This window comes from Amphibalanus amphitrite, unplaced genomic scaffold, assembly GCF_019059575.1.
Source record: "Amphibalanus amphitrite isolate SeventyFive unplaced genomic scaffold, NRLGWU_Aamphi_draft 000753F_arrow, whole genome shotgun sequence".
NCBI classification, from domain to species: Eukaryota; Metazoa; Arthropoda; class Thecostraca; order Balanomorpha; family Balanidae; genus Amphibalanus; species Amphibalanus amphitrite.
This window is the reverse complement of record NW_024882247.1, coordinates 167,181-189,714: the sequence shown is the minus strand read 5'-3', so window position 1 is coordinate 189,714 and position 22,534 is coordinate 167,181. Positions and strand designations below refer to the sequence as shown.

At 52.0% G+C, this 22,534-nt stretch overlaps 1 protein-coding gene across 1 annotated transcript in view; it reads right to left on the bottom strand.

Annotated features, from left to right (window-relative positions):
- Window positions 1-1,900: 1,900 nt before the first annotated feature.
- The window catches only part of LOC122365645 (transmembrane protein 131-like), a 61,928-nt gene continuing 41,294 nt past the window's right edge, over window positions 1,901-22,534 (bottom strand). The window contains exons 8-25 of the mRNA XM_043337053.1: window positions 19,881-20,070; window positions 15,558-15,666; window positions 14,879-14,955; window positions 14,393-14,572; window positions 13,928-14,098; window positions 12,251-12,493; window positions 11,645-11,836; window positions 11,129-11,360; window positions 10,612-10,877; window positions 10,174-10,298; window positions 9,684-9,914; window positions 9,198-9,331; window positions 5,884-6,902; window positions 5,294-5,552; window positions 4,614-4,811; window positions 3,988-4,202; window positions 3,471-3,687; window positions 1,901-3,188 (exon numbers count right to left, since the gene is read on the bottom strand). Of these exons, the coding sequence (XP_043192988.1) occupies window positions 2,929-3,188; window positions 3,471-3,687; window positions 3,988-4,202; window positions 4,614-4,811; window positions 5,294-5,552; window positions 5,884-6,902; window positions 9,198-9,331; window positions 9,684-9,914; window positions 10,174-10,298; window positions 10,612-10,877; window positions 11,129-11,360; window positions 11,645-11,836; window positions 12,251-12,493; window positions 13,928-14,098; window positions 14,393-14,572; window positions 14,879-14,955; window positions 15,558-15,666; window positions 19,881-20,070 (4,318 nt within the window). The 3' untranslated portion in view covers window positions 1,901-2,928. The remainder of the gene's footprint in view (window positions 3,189-3,470; window positions 3,688-3,987; window positions 4,203-4,613; window positions 4,812-5,293; window positions 5,553-5,883; window positions 6,903-9,197; window positions 9,332-9,683; window positions 9,915-10,173; window positions 10,299-10,611; window positions 10,878-11,128; window positions 11,361-11,644; window positions 11,837-12,250; window positions 12,494-13,927; window positions 14,099-14,392; window positions 14,573-14,878; window positions 14,956-15,557; window positions 15,667-19,880; window positions 20,071-22,534) is intronic.

Genomic DNA, 22,534 nt, shown 5'->3' with positions numbered 1-22,534 from the left:
TGGCATCCCAGAGTTATGAAGAGTAATAGACTAGAGCAATGAAGAGTTCCAGTGAGAGTTATGCGGGAGAGTAAAGGGGAGTAGTTCCCTGGAGTTTTAGGGAGTCATTTTTGGTAACTCTCGATAGCTCTCCCAAAGGGAGTAAATATTTCTCTCAGTGCGGTGCACCCAGAGCTCACAGCTCACAAATCACAGATCACACGGCTCCCCTGTGCCCATAGCTCAAATCAGGCAGTCTCTCCGTAACCCAGGTCACATTATGTGTGTTACATTCAATACGCGAAATCCGTCCACAGTTCCTTCGTAACCCACAGCTCGCACAGCTCACATTTGACATGACCCACAGCTCAGAGCTCTCACCCTGTGGTCGCCGTCTCTAAAGGGTACCAGTCACCGGGAGGCACCACCGCGACACGGGCTCGTTAATTTGCCCTTTCAACGACCCGCCGCTGCCTCCGAGTGATGAACGATGGCCAGTTTTTGGAACCATTTAACCCGACCCACTTCCCCGGCCGGCAGGCCATTTTGCACGGAGTTCGTTAGACAGAACGCTGGTGCCGCTGACAAATGCCTTTGGAAGTTTGCTTTTGTGCCTAACTTGGCCAAAATAGAACAAAAGGTAAAACTTCCGTAGTTGTATCGCTTTCCGAAAGTTGGTAGCTGGAATAAGGCGACGATCATCGATCCGCTTGTAACGACATTCACAATAACGCGCATGTTACTAAATGTGCGTCATGGCTAAACGTTCAACCGAATAAATCGGCTCCGATGTTTCTTTCGAATGTAATTGGCATTCGTTGTGTCGATGTTCGATAGCCACTTGCCAAATCGATGGTTGCGGCCTGCGGGAAATGCACCAACCGCATACTAAACGTATCCACGCACCAAAACCAGGTTTCTTTTTTTTAGTTAAGTACTTGGGCAGACTTCCAAAGAGCCATTGTTCTTCCGATCTTGTACAGTTAACGACGGCGTGGGCTACAGTGCAGTCGTTGACCACGAAATGTTTGTCCTTTTGTATAAACCATTTCTTTGAATCAGGGACCATGCGACAACGCACGCACTGCGTCTGATTCGGTCAATTACCGGTCGCATGATTACTCCCTACCCCTGCCCTTCCAATTAGCTCGGGCTAATCAGTTCTATGGACCTTCCTGTATGGCCGCTGCTGCGATATTTCCGTGGCTAGTGAGATAAGATAAAACGCGTTCTGAGAAATGTTGCATATGGTTCCCCTTTAACTCCCTTATCAACGTTAATTATTTCTAGTCGAGTTTTACTGAAGGGCTCAAAGCTGGTCAGTGATTTCCCAAGTTGTTGGTATACCATTTACTTATTCTTGCCGATTTTCGTCCATTTGCCAGAGCTCCAAATGATACTGAAGTGTTCCCTCATGCCATCGACGTTGAGGTCCATGATGTCCACCAAAAGGAAATGAGAACGGTCACTGCGGGATATTAGAGTCAGCCTGTGATAAAACGGAGCTGTTTCGGATTCTATCGACCAAGCATAGATCACAGTACTCGGACATTTTCATCTGAAAGAATCGCAACGAGATCAATGACGCCTCATCTGGCTCGTAACACCGTTTAAGCAGCTAAGTACTGGCGGGCTGTCCGTAATGGCGCACTGTGTTTCGGTGCCATGTTGAGTTAGAATGCTTTTATATCGTTGCATGATTACTCTAAAACAATTCAGCCTGTGGACACGTAACTTCTATGGCGGCATGTATGAATAATTATGGTCTTCAACGGTACCTGGCGGCGTATTCAGCAGCGTCCTTTTCCGTCTTGTCACGTCTACATTTGAGAGCCACCCATTGTGTTGAACTTTTAGTACGTGTTCTTGTCCCTTCCCGTTCCTCTCGATTCTCCTCACAACTCAGCCGACACGCCAGGACCATGACTGATTGGGCTGTATTATTCATCTGGCCACGCCCGGCGTATAACACGTGTCGGCGCGTCTCGCTCTGTGGCTGACAGCCGGTCGCAGCCAACAAACTAGCACGAACAACGCGGCACTCGAAACGCGTCCGCTCTCTCTCGCTCGCTCGCCGCGCCGCCAGGGTAGTCGGGGCGGCGCGGGCGGCGGTGTGGGTTGGCCTGCTCCCTGGGGGAGCGGCTGGGGTACCCGGTCGGCCGGTACTCGGTCTCAGGGTGGGGATACCGCCCACCCCAGCCGGCCACGGACACAGGGTCAGGCGTGCTTGGAATCCATCGCAGGCCGAGAAAACGCTCCGCCGCATACGAGACGCTCCAACTGAACAATCCCTGTGGACCACACATCTGCAGTCTCTGGGTTAAATTTCTGGCGCTATCTCATAGCGTTTTCAGAGGTCGACGGGTGGAGTTTAGCACCACTGCACCTGTGCCCCGGGTCACGGGCCGGGGGAGGGACACCCCCTGCTGTGATCTGACAAGTCTCCTTCGGTTAACGGTCACGTATTGGTACGGCAGCCTCGCTGCGGCTGCAAAAGCGCAGTTTTCGTGGTTCGGCCACATGTCCTAGACTATATCTTGAAGCGAGTCAATTCATAAGAACTGCGATAGGGATAGAGCAAAGAAGACGATACAGAACAATCAGAAGCGCACGACGCAACAGTCACAAGGTACAAACTTGCCGGAGTCGCGAGAGTAAAACGGCACGCCTCTTACAGAGCTCTCGAGCGTTACGGCATGTTACGACTGCTCCCGCAACTTAACAGCAAGACTGGCGTCCTCTTGACTAAAACGAAACACGCAAAGCTGGCCAGGAGTAAGCGGAGCGAATCACGTCTGTTGGCGGCCAGCGCCGCCCCTGGTGCTGGTGTCAGTCCTACAGGAGTGGCACCAGCACCACAGGCCGGCGCCGGCCGCCCAATCTCTCAGCTGAGTAGCTGGTTGGGGCAGCGTCCGGGCCGGCCCCTGCCCTTAGCGACGGCGGGCGGCTCTACTTGGCGTGGTCCCCGTCATCCGAGGGGAACCCCTGCGGCCAGCCGGAGTCTGCGGCGGCGGCACCCGGCGCCCACGGACTGCTGACGGGCGGACAGAAGGGCCGCGCCGGGTCGGCCGGCCAGGCGGACCCAGTGACGCCCAGGTCGGCGCCGCCCCACAGCGAGGCGGCGGGCGGCGCCGGCGTGGGCTCCCAGAGTGAGCCGGTGCCGCCGAAAGGACAACTGCTGCCGAACCCGGGCCACTCGTCCATGGCGCCTGACAAAGGACGGGGTGGGGCGTCAGGACGCTGACAGAGAAACACATTCGCAACAAGCGACGGCGGGTGGCACTACACATTACAAAAACATACATTGATGCATATTACCGTCCGGCAAAGAAACACACAGCCCATAAAGTACCGTGTCTGTGTCAGGAAGTTAGGCATTAGAACTTGCAGTGGCGAACACACCGTTGTCATCAGTGATGTAATAATCGAATAATTAGTTTCAGATACAAACCCTACATCAGCAAAAACGACCCGCCCGCCGCCTGACTCACCAGTCGCCTGGCGCTGCGGCTGGTCGTACTGTTGTGTCTGCATTCGCCGGTCTGCCTGGAGTCCCTGCATGAAGGTCGGGTGCGCCGGCTGGGGCGGGGGCACGTGCGCGGCCTGTGGCGGCGTCGACCACACTGACGACAGCTTTAGCATGGTGGAGGCTGACTGTGCCAGCGAGTGGAGGCCGAAGCTGGATGGCTCCTCGGCCGGCGGCATCGGCTGGGGAAGGCGATGGGAGGTTACAGACATCGCAGCGGCAAGGGCGGATGATGGACAGACATGAGACACACTGTAAAGACAGGGTGTTAAATGACTAACCGAACGCAATGTAAACATCCCAAGCAAAGAAACAGCCTTCCGGTGTTAACTGTCACAAGCCTCTGGTTTCACCGAAAACATTGCTCACATGCCAGTGCCACACCTGACAGCCATCCCACCAAACCCCACCTGCCCAGCCTACCCGGCCAAATCCTACCTAGCCCGCGGATCTCGGCAATCTCTCTCGTCCCGTTCCCTCACCTTGACTGGCGTGGTCGGCAGCAGCGGGCTGGTCGCTACGGCCGGCGAGCAGAGGTCCCCATCGGTGGCCCACACGGTCGAGAGACCGCCCAGCGGAGGCGACGCCTGGCGGTGGCGCGGCCCGATCGGACCCAGGCCGGCCGCCGGACGCTGCACCTCCGGGGCGATCTTTCCGACCGGCGGCGCGCGAGCCCGCGGACGGTCACCGCTCTGACCTGTGGGGGTGGAGAGGGGTAGGTCAGAAGAGGCACAAAGATAAGCAGCGCAAGCCAGGAAAGAACATAGCATGGTCCAGCCCTCGAAAGCAAGACCGACTTAACAAACGGTTGCAGCAGACTACAATGTATCTATTGACAGGCCGTAGAGTGTGGACAGGCCTGACGACTTGACTTGATTTGACAAACATTCTGCAAACTTGTTTACGACTATTGATCGCTTCCACTCACTTTTTTCTCACAGAATGACAAAACAATAACGGCGTCATTACCTGTGCTAAAAAATGTTTAGCTCTCCTATTTTCCCTCATCCAATATCAAACTCTCCCAACCCCAGATAAGCATTAGATATGAACACACTGCCCGGCATGCATCCTGCCCCCTCTTTCTGTCTCCTCCATCGTGCCCCACCTGAGACGATGCTGGCGAACGACGACCGCGCCGGCAGACCGGCACCGCTGCGCGCGAAGCTCTCTGTCTGCTGCGAGAGCAGGCCGAATGCGTCGTCTGGCGCCGCACCGGATGGTGCATCCCAGACGGGCGGGGCGCTCTCGGAGGAGACAGAAGAGCTCGGTGACACCGTGCCACCCACCGACGGAGCTATCGTCGCTGGAAAGGAGGGGAGGAAGAGATTGGTCACGGGGTATAAACTCATACAGACACCGTGGATGATGAACCAGCCTTAGCGGATTTTACTACAGATCTACTAAGCTACTTATATTTGAATGAATGAAGGCTTAAAGACTTTCTGCATTCAGGAAATCGCATGCGAAAGCCTATTCAAATACATTACAATTCTTCCCGCATCAACCGCATGCGGGAGGGGCGTGCGATAGATGCGAGCGTGAGCTAATGTAATTGAGTAGGCTCTCGCATGCGATTTCCTGACTGCGGAATGAGTCTGCTTTAGGCTTAAGACAAACACGTAATGCATTTTGTGCAGCATGAATTATTTCAAATAAACAAACCTATCGCGTTTCCGAAAAAAATATCAACCATGGAGAATCACGCGAAAACACTGCTACCTCACAACGGAAATTTTTCTTCCCCAGTTACGGCTTTGACAGAGCTTCAAATTACTCAAAACTCACCCTTGGCGCGTTGTTTCCTCTTGTCCTTGCGGTCGTCGACCGTTTTGGGTTTGTAGGGCAACTCCAGGGAGCCCAGGTTGGGCAGACTAGTGGTGGTCTTGGCCTTGACTTTTTTGTTGACTGACTGTTTTGACTTGGCGCTGGTGTCTGACTTGGTCTCAGCAGTGCTCTCTGACTTTTCAGATGACTTGATATTGCCTGAACCCGACTTGTGCAGTTTATTATTGCTTTTATCCCGGTCTGCTTTCGAATTTTTCTCCTGAAAAAAAGCAGAGTATGTTTTAGCGATTGAGAAAACCGTTGAGCTTACTATTGTGAAAAGGGGAAATGAGACTTGCGCTGATCTGAATTGCACTATCGTCGAGCTGAGAAATTTCACTTAACGGTTCTTACAGAAATAACGACGAAAAATGGATAAATGACTTTTGTGAATAACTAAACCAACATCAATACCGACCGACCAGCGAGGCGCTACCATATTCGGTCAGCGAGGCGCTACCATCGGTCAGCGAGGCGCTACCATAGGTCAGCGAGGCGCTACCATCGGTCAGCGAGGCGTTACCATCGACCACCCAGGCGTTACCACTCACCTTTTCGCTGACGTCCTCCGTATGCGAGTGGTCCGTCGTCGATGAGGACGTGCAGCTCTCGTCGTCGTCGACGTCTCGTCTGTCCGTCTGCTGTCCGCTGTCGGTCGACTTCCTCGGCGCCGGCGCCGAGTTGTGCGCCGCCGCACTCACGTCCTCTATCACAGCGGACGGCTCGGAGCCAGAGTTCATACCCAGCGTCTCCAGGAAGGTGCTAGCCCAGCTGCGGTTGCTCTTGGCTTCCTTCTTCGCCTTGCGCCGGCGCCGCACAGTCTCTGATTCGTCCTTCTCGGCAGCGGTGGGCCGCTCCGGTTTGGCTCGTTTGGGTGGCTCGGGCTGCTCGCGCCGGCCGCGCGGCGCCGGCGGAGTGACCGGTTTGGCCGCCGTTGCCGGTGGTGACGCCGACTCGGCTGTGGCCCGTGGAGACTTCCTCCCAGCAGCTGTGGCTGCGGGTGATGGTTCCTCTTGTGCCGTGCCATCTGCTACCCTCCGTAGGTCAAACACACGGGGCTGCTGCTGGTACGCCCGAGCTACCGCACCCGCCGGCGGCGCGTGCAGGTCAAACGTGTCCTTCAGGATACGGTCCGACTCGAAAAACGCCGCCGTTAGGATGCTGAACAGCATGAAGATCATGAAGGTGACGGCCACGTAGTACAGTAGTGGCTCCCAGTCGGGTCGGGGTACGGCCCGCGAGCACAGCTCCAACATCTGCGGCGGCACGGTGGCGTGAAGAGAGTACACCAGCGGCTGGCCGGCCGGCTGTAGACTCGTGTGCAGCTCCAGCTTCCTCCTCACCACAGTGGTCGTGAAGTCGGGTGTGAAGGCCACCTCCACCTTGCGGCTCGAGTTGGGCTGCAGTTGAAACGGCGCGCAGTTGAGTACGCGGAACCCGAACCCCTCGCACGGCAGCCCGTTCACGGTGAAGTTGGAGATGGAGATGGCCACCTCTCCGACGTTACGCGTCGTGAAGGCACGCTTCACAGTGAAGTTGGGCAGCATGTGCTTGCTTGGCTTTCGAGAACCTGAAGACGAAGGGGAAAAAAACGTCAAGGACTCATTAACGTATACGAATAAGTAAACATCACTCATGGGTCAGAGAAGCAAGAAACATGAGCCAGTCAACGGTCAATTACCTACACGACACACACAAAGCCTTGTCTAGCAGTCGGAGTAAAATGTCCCACGGTATCACCAACAGGACCCACTGAGCTCCACTGGACCAGAACACACTAGAGTCTCTTTCCCGTCCTACCGGCCTCGTCAGAGCCGCACCCTCTAACGCCTCGAACAGACAGCAGCAGCCAACAGACCACTGCGGGACCCGCCACTGGAGTCTGCCCCAACTGCCCGTCACGGCCCCGACCACCAGCCGGTCTGACGTTACGGCCACCAAGCCCATCACAATACTCAAACTACCTCTATTCGACAGGCAAGCAGCAATGTTTGCGGCGTAATGGCTCCAGTGAATGCCAACCTACTTACTGACAAATAGACGAAAGTATGAGTCACTGGCGTAATGCAGTACATAATGTTGTTGGTTTAACCCGCGCGGGGCTGGGGTCTCCAGCCGAACGCGCGGGGCTGGGGGGGGGGGGGTAAATTTTACCCCCCCCCCTGTTATCTCCCGAACTAATGGTCCGATTTGGAAAATTCAAACGCCAATCGAAAGCTCTCATCACGAACTACTAAAAACATGTACTTAATTTAAAGTTTGAGGTCAAGGTCAAGGTCAGGTCAAGGGTACAAATTGCAAGTTTCTACAGTATCGGCCTTGCACCGTAGTTGCCGAAGAATGGAGTCATGGACTGAGACTGATCGCCCAAAACGTGTTCTTAGGCTACCAAGACAATATTCGTTGCATACAATATCATTCAGAGGTCAAGGTCAAGGTCAAGGTCAGGTCAGGTCAGGTCACCAAAAAACAAAATATAGAAAAGGGCATGTGCGACACATGTTTTATGGGTCATTTTACTCATAGAATTCAATAGGCACACTCAGTAAGTGATATGGACCACCTCTGGATGAAGTTCAGGTCGAGGTCAGGTCAAGGTCAGGTCAAGTGAGGTCAAATTTTGAAGTTGGTTGTTAAGGCCTAAAAAGGTGTCTATCTGATGCAGTTTTTCACGGCGAATCGAATGGTGCTATTTTTGTTGCCGTACGAGGTCTAGAACTTCCAAAAAAGTCATTTTTCAAAAAATTTGTGTGTCGTGACGTCATAAAATTTTGAATAACTCCCACATTTTTGAACCGATTCTTCTAAAATTTGGTATGTAGGTGCACATAGACCACTTCTCTGACATATATTCCGGTTTTTTCGATAGACTCAAAATTTTGGATTTTATAATGATTTTCCCAAAAAAATCAGTTTTTTGAAAAAATTTAGGCCAAAATCCAAAATTTTCAAAAAACCGAGATAGCCATTTGATAGACAAAGTAAAATTACGTATAACCTTTTTTGTTACGTCTTGATTCCTTTAAAAATGAAGATGTTAGCGGCGTTTGAACTTTTGCCGTTTTTGAGGCGAAAATGGCGAACATGACGTCACTAAAACGTCAATTTCTCAAAAATTTTCCGACGGATTTCGCTCAAATTTTCAGGGAACGTGTCAAATTGATGTAAGAAAAGGTATTGAAAGTTTGGCGGCGCTGCGCGCCGCCGTTTTTGAGATATCGCAAAAATTCGCGAGGGGGGGTAAAATTTACCCCCCCCCCCCAGCCCCGCGCGGGTTAAGGGAATTGGAGTTGAAATTCCTTTTAACGCCATCAGCATGGGGCAAAGTCAGACAGAGGAGTGCCAAGTGCTATGTTTGCAAACGAAAAGAACAAAAGTGGATGGCCAGATGGCTATAGGAAATCGATTGTTCAATTCATTTCGCTTGTTTGTTTTGTTTGGTCAATGTCATCTGAATGTCGTTTGCCGTGACGACAGACGACACGGTCGACCAGCCGCACGTGGAACGTGGACACATCATTGTCATAAACACGTGCCAGGTCGGGGGGGGGGGTGGCTGGCATAGAGATCTTATATACATGGTGGCTGGCACATTGCGAGTGCCTGACGAGTCCCTAGTGCCGTCAGTATGTGATGGTCCTGGGGGATGGAAGCCCTCCGGATATATTGCACCACAAACATAAATACATAAATGGCTGACGCGCAAATGCCGCAATAGAAGAGGCTTTATAAAATGTGTTGACCAAAGTGGGGATTCGGGATCCCGCTCAATAGCGTCCGTCCGAAGGATCCAAGTGAGACCAGCCAGCGCAAGCTCCATCCTCGACTATCTAGCGCGGCCCTTCTCCATCGATATCCAACTCACAATCCTTGAGGTGTTTTTCGACGAGCTCGAACAGCAGCGGACTGGAAGAGCCGGGCCGCTGGCTGCCGAACTGGAGCTGGCCGTAGGCACCGCGGCCCTGTACCACCAGCATGTCCAGCGCAGTCAGGTTGTTCCTGACGGGAACACAAACAGTGGTGTAAGAACACGCTAGCAGTCGGCTGATTAACGGCGGGTGGTCTGTCAGAATTGTTGCCCGACAAGCGAAAGAAACAAAGCCGTTGCGGGTAAGGGTTTCAGTATGTTTCTGTCCATTAACAATCCAGCACAACGCAAAAACAAAGAGATAAACTGAGATAGGACAATTACGAGTCCGATGTCATTACTTCAATAAGCAAACTCACCAACAAATGCCAATTGTTTCGTGGTTCGTTTGGCTTTCACCATCCACCGAGCCAACTAAGATCACCCAGCTAGGACCAGCCAACAAGCATCCCTGTCGCCGGAAGAGCTGTCACCGGCGCTCACCTGATGATGACTACATCCGACGCGGCGACGTCCTCTCTTGGCCCGAAGACGAGGGGTACTCGCACCCGTCCCCCAGGAGACACCAGAGCCGTGACCGTATTGTCGTGCGGCAGTGACGCGTGGGTCTGCAGCGAGGACGACCACTCGGGTCGGCCGGCCTCGAGCAGCGTGAAACTGGCGGCGGCCGGACCGCGCGACGGCCGCACCGCGCCGCTCGGCGCCTCACCCAGACTGGAAGGGTGAGAGAAAGGGGTCAGAGAGTGAGAAATTAATCTAAAACAAAACTAAATACATTGGTAATGTCAGCGCGATACAATATCGGACGAACCGTGCAAAAACTCCAAGAGCGCACGAAAACTCTGCCTATGCTCACTTCTCTCTCCCTCTCCCAATGGACGAACTGTCTTCCTAGCCGGCAGCCGGTAAACGAACGATCGAAAGCACGGACAACACCCAGTGGGACTCTCACAGACAGCAGGCGGATACTCACAGTTGCTGTATGATGTCCATAGTCGCCTGTGTCGCCGGGTAGTCGCTGAGTAGAGAGACGTGAACCGCCAGAGGCAGCTCGGACGGATTCTCTATCGTCAGGTCCCGTACCGTGACGTTCCCCACCTGAGGGAAAACACAGGGTCGGAACAGGATACGACACGGTGCGGCTGATGTCCGCGGAATCGAGGGACACGTTTCAGATTCAGTTGACATCAACTCGAAAGACGCAATAAACGCATTATGTTTGGCATACAAACATATGAGTAAGCAGATCAGGGCAGCTATCATGCCACTCTATTATTGACAGAAACCTTTCGCAGAAGTTACTACTCGTACCCCATTCCCCCCTCCATTCCCGATGCCCGTACAGACCACCTACAGTCATGGCCCACAGGTTCCCACTAGTCATTAATTGCCGTTCCGGCGCCCATCTCACCTGTGTGACGCCGAACCGGAGCCGGCGGCGGCCGATCAGCTGTGGCCAGCCGAGCTGCGCGCGGGCCCAAAACTGGTACCCGCGCACCTCACTGGTGTCCAGAGTGACGCTGATGTTGTGCCACTCGCCGCCGGAGCCGGAGCCGGAGCCGGAGCCGGAGCCGCCCGCCATCGCCCGGTACTTGTCGTACTGGGAGTGGAACAGCTCCGAGTCCACGTCTCCGATGTTGGCTGGGAGGGAGAGGCCCTGGAGCCAGCGCGTGCCGCCTGAAGGCACGGGGGGGGGGGGCGGTCAGATGAACGGCGTAAGTCCCCGAAAGGCTTCGCTGGCACCAATCACTTCGCATTTGAGCAAATTAAAACATTGCACACAAAGTATACGCGTAGCTAACTACTTCACATTATTTACAGTAAAATAGCTAACTACAAAGTGTCCTAAACAGCTCCACCCTGAACTTTTCCCTTCCTCTTCACATTCCTCCCTCCCGGCTCTCCTGCACCCACCGCTCCCCACTCACGTTTGGAGTCGAGCTGGAACCCCGTGTAGCAGTCGTCCTCGCACGCCCTGGCCGGCTCAAAGACTAGCTCGCCGAGCGCCGTCCTTTTCTCGGGCTCGAGCACGACGGGCGCTCGAGCCGAGAGGGGTCGGTAGACGAGGCGCCGGTCGGCCGGCTCGGCACGGACGCTCGAGACGGTCATGGCGTGGCCGAACGCCGAGTAGACAGACAGAGGCACCGCTGACGTCTTACCCTGCGGTGGGTAGAGGTGAACGGGATTGTAATAGAGGCCGCCGGAAACACACATAAATTAGTAACAAATACTGACTAGGAGAGAGAAAGGGGTGCGCTTAAGAGTATGGAGAACACACATGGCAAGACGCTCGCTGCAGAAGTACGTAACATCGCCGACTGGTTAGCCTGGCATCACAGAGCGGTTACACTCACACTCATCTATCTTATTATTCAGCCCAAACGTTCAACCCGATCAGGATGGCATGTCACGACTGATGTGAAAACTGAAAAGTGACCACTCACGGGGAACGCCTTCTCGAAGGTGACCACTGCTGGCACGGTAGACAGGCTGCCCAGCGCCACTCGCAGTCGGAAAGGCACCGTCGGCTGCTCGAACTCAGTGTGGACGAACGCCGACGCCACGAACAGACCCTCGCGCTCCGGCGACACGATGCCCACACGCATTATGGCGTAGTGGTGCGGCTTGAGCACCAGCTGGGGACAGAGCAGAGGGGTGGCATAGTCTGGTTAGAGCGAACAGCAATACGCCCGGAATGAGCTTGCATTGGGACCTATTAGAGGTGGTCGGATCATATGTTAGCCTATGAGGAGTGGCAATAAATTATTGGTAGGTATTACATACATAAAACAGAAAAGATTGGTACACCATCACCAATATCACGTTCAAAGAACTAACCAACGCCGCGAGAGGGATCACTATCACATGTTAATCGCGGGTGAACCCACCGAAAGGGGGAGTGGGTCGTTGCTTGGGGAAAACTGTGCTCACGTGATTATCCCCGGGTGGGGTCAATAATGGGAGGCCAGTCTCAATACTCACCTGTCTTTTCGCGGTAGAACCCTCTGGATAGAGGGGATAGAGTCATGATTGGAGAGGACTGTACTCACGTGTTTGTCGCGGTAGGGCCCGCCGTGTCTGCGCACGATCTCCGCCTCGGCGCCGCGGTCGGTGCCGGCCAGCTCGACCACGCTGCGGCTGAAGTTGCTGCCCCAGCCGCGCAGCTCCACCGGGATCGGGTTCTCGTTGAGCAGGTAGAAGTACATGTCGCGCGACTCGCCCACACCCAGCGTGCCAAAGTCGAGCAGCTGACCGCTGCCGGCGCTACTGCCGCCCTCTGGAGTTACAATGTACTGCGGGCAGGGAGCACCGGGTGTCACAGAGGAGGAGGGAACGAACGGCAGGGAGCCTCACACTTGCACAACACCGCTGTCAATTGCCGCAAAACAAGCAAATTAAATGAGACTGCACATGTTCAGCTGTTACATAGGCATCTGTTACACAGGCCACCACCTACACGGTGGCCTGTGTAGCAGATGCCTGTGGGCTCTGAAGTCCTCACCGATCTCAGTTTTCCCTTGTGGACATACCTCCGACCGGTTTGATTTTGCCCACATTAGGTTACTGTCACATTTTTGCCGTATAGCATGCGACTGTCTCTCAGCGATCTCAGCTTGTCCGTGTCGCGTCTCACCGATCTGAATTTTCCCGTGTATCAGGTGTCTGTAGTTCTCACCGGTCTGAGTTTGCCCGTGTAGCTGTTATTACGAGCGAGCGAGCGCAGCGAGCGAAGCGAAGTCTTTTCAATATAACGGAAAAATCTCAGTATGAGCGGCCCGGCCCGGCCCGGCCCGGCCTGTAACGCTTTTGAGAGGCTTATATCTCAGCAACCGCTGGACCGATTGACCCGCGGTCTTTTTTGCTGGGTAGCCCCATCTCTTCTACCCCGTAATTGACTACTTTTGATACATCTCAGTGACCGTCGTGGCACGTGCCACGTGAAAAGTCAAGGGTGTTAAAGCTGTTTTGCAAAAGTAGCGATTTTGAAAGGCTCATATCTCAGCAGCCGCTTGGGCGATTGTCTTGCGGTAATTTTTGTAGGGTAGCTGCATCCCTTCTACGAGAAGTCTGATACTCTTCATCTTTGTGAGTGACCCCCACTGCACGTGCAAAATGCAAAAAGAATAGGTGCCAAATTTGTTCCCAGTTCAATAACTCGGTAATTACTGGGGCGATTTCGCTGAAACTTGGCATACAGGTAGGCACCCACCAGGCGATGCATTCCCATGTGTTGCGGTTAGGGTGCTACTGCACGTGCGCACGTGCAGGGGGCGTTTCCAGATCTCGAGAACGGCTGGGCCGATTGAGCTCAAATTTGGTACACGGTTGGAGACCGGTTAGTAGGGTGCCGTGCAAAAGTCATTTTGGACCCCGTTTGCACGTGCGCACGTGCAGAATGCCGCTTCCAGATCTCAGGAACGGCTGGGCCGATCGCTTTCAAATTTGGCACACCGATAGCGATCGGTTAGAAGGGTGCTTTGCATAAGCCCGTTGGAAGTACCCTCTCGCCTTTCCGCACGTGCGGGGCTCACTATCTCGCTCGCTCGTTCTTCGCCCAAAAGGCGTTTTACTGGTATAATGTAGGTATATACTCGTAGTTCTCACCGATCTGAGTTTGCCCGTGTAGCAGATGACGGGCAGTCGCAGCTCAGGGTGATTGTGTTGTGTCTGTATTTCTCACAGATCTGAGTTTGCCCGTGTAGCAGGTGTCTCTCTGTATGTCTCACCGATCGGAGTTTTCCCGTGTAGCAGGTGACGGGCAGCCGCAGCTCGGTGACGTTCGTGTACAGCACCAGGTGGGCCGTCAGCTGCAGCAGCGGCTCCGGCGCCCGCAGCGTCAGGCTCAACAGAGACGCCGACTCGTTAGGGGTCAGGATCCTCGGACCCCGCCACGACACCTGGCGAGCGCACGGGCAGCCGGTCAACAGACTGGGGCGACACTGCTTGGGCAAATGGTCAGTCCCGGGAACCACAGACGTTCGTCACATCCGCAGCAGCAGTGACAGAAAAGCCAGCATTGCAAGGCTACCTCAACACGCATTTCCGCCAGTCTTTATACACTTCTCAAGCTATCAGTAGATCGTAAACCACAGCCACCTCTAGCTCCATCGCCTGACTGCTCCTGAGTCGTCACTTCCAGTGAGATATGGAGCACGTCCTTTCCTAGGCCCTCAAAACGTCCAGCCACCCACCTTGAAGTGTTGTCCGGCGTCGTCCGTGAGCGACACGTTGTAGACGGCCAGCGGCACGGCAAACCGGTTGGTGACGGTGACGTTACGCGGCCGATCGGCCCCCTCCGCTGTCACGTGAAACTGCAGCTGGGTCTCGTCCCACTCCAGGCTGCCCGGGACTATCTCGGCCGAGTACGGTATCTGAGGGGTAGAGAAAGAAACGGTCAGCGAGGGCGACATAACTTCAGAGGCAGGGTGGTCATTGGTCAATGCCGTTACACTGAACTACCCATTATGCACCCTGGTCTCTCATGTTAGAAAATGTTTATGGGCGTTAAAAAGATTAAGAGGGTCTCCAAACATGCCTGTTGCAAAATGACCTAACCCCATAAAATACAGCATCACCGAATGTTCTGGCATTTAGACAGGGACCATCAACTTCCTTTTTGTTTCACACTGGTCCTACAAGGAGGCATCTACGAGGCAGAACATTCTTATCCAACTAACCTGCAATTTGTGTTGGTTGCTTTTGGACTTGATGAATATTTTGCCGCTGAGCTGCTTCTCTGATCGTACCCGGTCAGCTGAAAACACAAGTATCCGATTAAAATGGTCTGTCTTAAACAAATTCACAATTGCGATACTACAATGCCTAGGCCCTAGTACTGACTTACTGGTGAGGTGAGCAAAGTGGCAGCACTTAAACTCCAAAGGTCCCAGCCGGTTTGCCTCGGGACCGTCATAGGCAGCGTTTGGTCGATTCACAATATAAAGTTTTCCCGGTCAGTCTAGTTCAGCAGTCGACACGGCCACCCATTAGTAACAGCAGCTTCCCCAAACTTGACTCGTATGCACTTACCTACTTCCCATTCAGTTCCTAGGTCTATTCGCTCCCTTTCATTTATAAAGCCAACCCTAATGGCATCATTTTGGCGCTGAGATACTCAATGTCCTGTATCACACGAAATGTAGACCTGCCGTCCATGACAGAAGTTGGCAGTTCCCTATGCTGCCTTTCGCCTCCCTCATGAGTCTTCCGCCCTCCCAAACAGTCTCCAACCAGCCGATTAATTTACGAGAAGCACAAATTGACCTCGGGTAGTGTTGGAGATGGCCCTAACTTTGCCCAACGGTATCAACAAACCCAACCTAGCCACCTGTTTTGAGTCACGGGTTATCAACTCACGATAGAAGGTGACCCGGGCCACGTTTGTCGCTCGCCCGGTGGTCGGCGGAATCTTGAGCGGCTCGAACTCGATCTGTACAGCATCGTTGGCCGGACTGGCCACCACATGCTGTAACAAAGAGGGAGACGGGAGTGTGTCAGAAAGTGATGTACCCGGCACGAGGGGCCTCCTTGATTGGTTGCTGAGTGGATGAAAGGGTCATTCTGAGTAAGCGAATGAGCGATTAATTAACATCGACGAATGTTAAAGTGTGCGAGAAAATGACAAGTGATACTCTCAGTTCTCGAAGTTAGCACCTAGGGTAGGATGCTTCAATATTGGTGGACTTGAAAATACTATTGGGAATAACAAACGCTTACTACTGCAATAACCTTATGGAAATCCAACTACCAATGTCGATGACTGGGTACCAGAAATCACAATGTTACAGCCATGCAATCGGTTGTAGTGTAAAATCGCGACCATAAAACCCCCACTAATGTATCGCATTTCACGACGGCCAGAACCATCGGCCTGTGTATCCTCCACTACAGCCACGTGGCCTGGTGCCACAAATGGCTGTTCCCTGGGCACATCCGGTGTCAGTCAGTGCAGGCTGACGATACTCTGATTCACCGTAGTTACACCCCATTGTACCACATGGCAGGTAACCCGTGGGCAGCCGAAGACCATCAGACTCAGTAAAGTAAGCTAGGACGGTAGGGAGGGGGAGGGACCGGCACCTGCCGCTGGTGACTCATACTGAGCCGATCGATCTGTGTAACTTAGTCGACCTCCGTCGGTAGTTCCACGACCCGCGGCCTCCTTCCACGACTTTGGCCCATGCCAAACAATGGGCCATCCCTATTCCCGGTCCTTCAGCCTCTTAGTCCCCGAACCAAAGACCTCTCCTCTCAACCAGACTAGAGGTGGCAAAATGTGGACCCGAGGACCCGGTCCACGATTCTGGTATAATATCGTACGATTTCATGTTGTATATTTCACTCGGCCAGCAGGACAGAAATTTGACACCAGCAGGCCATGGGGTGCGGTACTGTTAACCCGGCACCGCCTGGGCTATTTCCGTACCCACGACAGCCTGGGGGGGGGGGGGGGGGTCGGATCCGACCCCCCCCCCCTGTTATCTCGAGAACCAATGGTCGTATCGAGCCCCGCGAGGCGGCGTTCGAAAGGTCTCTACGAGACCTTCCCAAAGCACTCTTAAGATTTTAAGATTGAGGTCAACTTTCGGGTCAAGGTCAGGTCAAAGGTCAAATTCAGGGGTTTTGCATGATTAGGCTTACGGACAGCGGAATCGATAGCTGCTGCTCGAAACTCACCAAAAATGACCTCAAAGGCCTAGTGAAGGTACCATGCGCGTATAGGGGTCATACTAAGTACGGGTCAAGGTCAGGTCAGGTCACGAAAGGTCACGGTTTTCACTTTCTGCTACATGGGCGTGCGACGCATGTTTTATGGCTTATTTTTCACGCCGAATCCGATGGTAATGGTTATATGTAACCCCAAGTCACTGTGCTGGTGATAAGTGTGCATTGAAAGCATAAAAAATCGTTTATACCATACATAACTAAACGAGGGCTAAGAAAAAGTCAATTTTTCAACTTTTTATTTTTGACATAAAAATGCACTTTTCTAGACGAGCTTTGTCCCAGGAATCTAGTGGTGCCATTTGTTTTCACATGCGATGTTCAGAAGTGCCTCTAATTCACGAAAATGCTTATGACGTCACCATGCCCTATGCATGTTGGAGCTATTTTTTACAATTTGGGGGTCAAAAATCAAGATAGAAAGTTGAAATTTGGGGCATCTAATGTTCTAATAGAGCTCTACAACATATATTCCGGTTTTTTGGAAATTCAAAAATTTTTGGATTTTATTAGCTGTTTTCCAAAAAATATAGTTTTTTGAATTTTTAGGGGTGAAAAACGCATTTTATGGAAAATCCGAGATAGCCATTTTGAAGAACTCGTTGAGCTGCGTCTTTTCATGTCCCTAATTTGCAATTTGCTTTAAACCCTGATTTTTGGCGATTTTTTAAACATTTACCACTTTTTGACTAAAAAGGCCATGTAGTTACCTCACTAAAATCGATATATCTCAAAAATTTTTGGAAATTTTTTCTTAAAAATTGCACAGGAGACGTCAAATTGATGGGGGAGAAGGTATGCCAAGTTTCAAGTAGATAGCGAAAGTGGTTCATGAGTTATTCAAGAAAAACGGAGGGGGCGGGTCGGATCCGACCCCCCCCCCCCCCAGGCGGTCGCGGGTTTTAACTGTACAGTTGTACACTGTACATTAACTGTACAGTTGTACACTGTACAAGCGACCGACGTTGGCGGCTTCTGGGACAAGTTGTGTTCAGATGTAACTGATCGTCACCGTCACAAGGGAGCACAATTATTCGCATTCAAACCGCCAATCTATCCCAACCACCACAATCTCATCAAACGCTTTGGAATTCTAAGCTAAGGATTGACTCAACATTTATCACTTGGGTAGTCTCTATCTGTTCGCTGCCTCAAGTGGCTGACTGATTTGAGTAGCTCACTTTGTCAATTAGTTCGCCTCTCATGACAATCTAAATCCTAGCATAGAGTGACGATAGTCGAGGGGTTGCATGATATTCAGAGCCGCATTTCACGCGTCAGCCTTGTCTTGAGATGCATTACTTTGTCAGCCACAATCATGTCATACAGCCACTTCGGTCATATTATAGCTGATGACTAAAGCCGTAGCGATTTCCTATCACTCAAGATACGTCGTTTTTTGCCATAAGACCCCATGACTATGTACGGATCTCCTCGCTCTTCTTACGACCTAATTTTAGCCGTGAGTATCGATAGCGCGGTAATCAACAGTCAGCTGGGTGCTGACACCATTCTCCCAGGCTAGTTACGACGAGGCGTCCACCGTTCCGTCGTGAGTCTGTCTGCGCCATCCAGCAGCTGGTCGGTATCTCTGACTCCCACCACCGGTCTGAACTCCCCGGTCCTCAAGGTCAGGGGTAGGCTGCCACCGTCGAGTCCCGCTCTGTCCTCCCCAGTGCGAGGAACAGCTCTCCTCGTACCTCTCAGCGCAAACCTCCCCTGACCCCAAAGCTGAGGTCGAATCCTAGAATATCCCAGCACTGAACTCCCTAGTCCCCTGCACCGGGGCTGACTCCCAAAATATCCCAGTCCTGACCATCCCTAGTCCCCTGCGCCGGGGTTAACTCCTACCATATCCTAGTCCTGACCAGTGCTCACCACGGGCCGCAAAATCCCAGTCCAGCCCAGCCAAAGCCCATGGGTTCACAGCCCGGCCCAGCCCGAGCCCATTCATGGTTAAAGCGTCAAAGCCCAGCCCGGCCCAGTCCCTCAAAAATGCATGCATTAGCAATTATTGACACCGCACAGGTATCCAAGGGCAGCAAAGAAACAATGTTTTTTTTTTGCGAGCAGCATGCACAATGCAATGCACATTGCATGCACATTAACTCGTTTTTTTTTTAGTCTTGCACAGTAATAAGCTATGTAGTTATAATTTTTGTCTCAGTTGCGAACCCCTGAGTCCACTTTACAGTTCTTGGCCCAGCCCCTCCATAGCCCATCGATCCCTCATATTTGAGGGCCCAGCCCAGCCCAGCCCATGGCCCAATGGGACTCCTGACCCCCTACCCCCTATTCCTCTGCGCCGGGGCGGACTCCCGCAATACCATAACCTCTACAATGCCCAATGCCGGGGCTAACTCCCATCCCTGCCGTCCCGCGGCACCCACCGCCCCAGGGCCAGCGTGTCAGGAGCGCTGTCCCTGCGGGCCCGCGGCCACCGCGGCCGGCCGGGTACGGTCGTACGATAAGAACCCCCTCCCCACCCCCCGGCCCCCTGGGGAGGGCCGTGACGTCATCGGGACCAGGACGGGCCGGCGATACCACTCTACACCCCCGCCCCCGGGGCAGCCGGCCGGTCGAGGCTATCGTATCAGTCCCGTGACTTCTGCCACAGGAAGGTATACGATGATTGTGTTCGGGAGCATTCTGCCTGAATCAGTTTTCATCACTCAAAAGACAAGTGCGCTACATCAAATGGTTAATGGGGATGAGGAACCGAAGGGTAAAGGACCTTGGATATGTGAGGTGTCACCATGTAAACTACAGAGATATAGCTGTTTATTGTTCCAGCAACCTCCAATGCACCGGCCTGTCCCCTCAGTCCCTCTTCCGACTCCAAATAAACCCACCGTCCAATCCACCCTCTCGTTCACCGCAGTCCATCCTCTCGTCCACAGCAGTCCACCCTCTCGTCCACCTCCCGTCCACAACAGTCCACCTCCCTCCACGCACCTGCAGGTGGATGGGTTTGTTGGCGGCGTTGAGTAGCGGCAGCCACAGTTGCCGGGGCGGACTGCCGGCCGCCACCAGTCCAAAGTCGAGCCGCTGCAGTGGACAGAAGAGGCCCGGCTGGGCGGACACCTCGACCTCGACCGGTAACACCAGGTAGTCGTCGGTGGGACCCGAGCTGTTCGTCTTTATCCTGGTGGAGCAGTCAGAGCAGGCGTGCGGGATCAGTATGAGCGAGGGGGATGCAAGGTGCTATGTAGAATACCAGGGCTCTAAGGTGTTATCGCAATTGCAGCATACAAAACAGGGAGGTACGATGAGTGTTTCCGACAGCATCCAGCCTGCGTCAGTTTTCATCACTCAAAAGATGCGCAGGAGCAGCTACAATTAATCAAAATAAAATTGAAAACAAACATAATGTCGGGAGTTTCTAAATTAACAGTCATATTTAAAACCGTTTAATGCAAACTTTTAATTTAATGCCGACTTTTGCCTGGAAACTCGGATAAAAAGCATTTCATCACATGGTCAAAATAATATCCCCTCCTTGTGCATTTTCCAGAAGCTCGACCACACCAAGGCGGTAAATTGACCGTTGTGCCGGTAAAACACGGGGCATTCCACGTCAAATCAAACACCGAAATCCGTCATCCCCTTCGATTTTTCTGAAAATTTGTAAGCAGACTGGGCATGGTTCAAAACTGAGTTACGTATAATATTTTCGAAATTTGATAACGTATCGCTGAGATATAGGTCATCGAATATAGCGAAAAATGCCACACATCCATTTTTTAAATGGCTATAACTCTGGTTCCTTTTCTGGTATCAAAATGATATTAACAGGGTCTTATAGGCGATTGATAAGGCTTTGATTTTTAATTATAAAATTAAATTGAAGTGACCTTGAAATGCATTTGACCTTCAATTAAAACAGAAAAATCTAAATAGCAAAAAACACGTCACCTTCGATTTGGGTAATTTTTACATATTATGTCCGTCACAATGTTCCTAACCATCTGTGAAATAATTGGAGTGGGCCATTCATAACTTTCGCGGCAAACGCCGTTTTCATGCATCAACATCACGCAACCGCGCGTGACCTTGAAAGACAGAGTCAAGACATGCTTGCTTGAGTACGCTTTATGAAATGAATGATTGCTGATTAGTGATATCCCAAACTCTGCGAGAATGGAAATGCATAGTCATCGTAGTCAAGCATTCACGTTCCATAGTAAAAGTGTCTCAGGCAAACGGTATTTTGCGGTGAATTTTGAGCCGTGTGGAAATGCATCATGAAGTAAATTCAACGCAAACATTATCACGCAACGATATCTTCACGTCTTTTGACCTTCACTATACGAAAGAAGATACATTTTTTAGTATGTATGGGGAATTTCTAGTTAATCCAATAATAAATAGGTATGGCAGTTAGAGGCCTGCTAAGAGTAACATGTCGCCGGCTGAGGCGGGCTCGGCCGATGCGGGAAACGCAGCAATCACAATTTTGTGTTTACACGTTCATATTTCAATTGTTTACCAACCGATTTCCAAAATTCTTTCACCATAAGATTGCCTGTACATTTTTTAGTCTTCTCACAACATTTGACGCGAATCGAACGTAATCAGCGGTAGGGAGCGCGATGTAAAGACGGAATCGTTCCGTTCCGTCCCGGCACAGTCTACAATTCAGGCGGCGCGTAGCGGTCGGCGCCGGCTGCCGAGTCGCCGCGTCGCTGCGGCGACAGGATGTTCACTTTACACCGCTATTACTAGAACAGTTGTGAACCGATTTTCTTATTGCTTGCACGATGAGATGTCCAATTCAATTCTTGACAGGTAGCCATAATTAATTTCGCATTAATCTTATGAGATATTGGCGAAAAACAGGAGGGGTGGGCGAAATTCGCTCTTCCCCCTCCACTGCGCGTGCTAACATACGTTTGCATATGTGCAATTTTCTTCAAAACTTATGAATGGCCCACTCTAATTTTTTCACAGGTTGTTAAGAATATGGTAGGCAATAAAATATATGAAAATGAGCCAAATCGAAGGTGACGTGTTTTTTGCTATTTCAATAAATGTGCTTAAGAACAGAGTTAAGCAAATTTCAAGGTCATATATTTAAGTAGGTGCAATTCTAAACAAATGCTTAAGAAATTACCTAAACAGTAAGGTTTATTTCATTCAAATCAAACAAGTACAACCAAAGTTATGGTCGTTCAAAAATATAAAGATGCAACATTTTGTAAAAATTTGATGCCCTATATTTAGAAGACCTGTGGTCAGAATGTGCAAAAAAACATCAATGTAATGTCCGGGGCCACACAGGAACTCGCTCACAAATTTATAATGAAATCGCTGATGGTAAGGTGCAAAACAGCCGATTTTTGTTCGATTTGACGTGGAATGCCCCACACACCAAACGATCGTTATTCCGGCCACGAGCTGAACACAATGAATGTCGCCGCCGTATTAAGTAGTGGTCCATTAGGGCACAACGTAGTACCTCAGCCGTGGGCGCTATGACTGTATGCCGACATTCCTGCCCCGGACTGACCGGAGTGTGGCAGCTCTGCCGACATTTCGCTGTTTCATTATTTCCGCGCCGCGGTGGCCAGTCAAATGGGGCGGCGCCCGACGGCGGGGCAGATGGACTG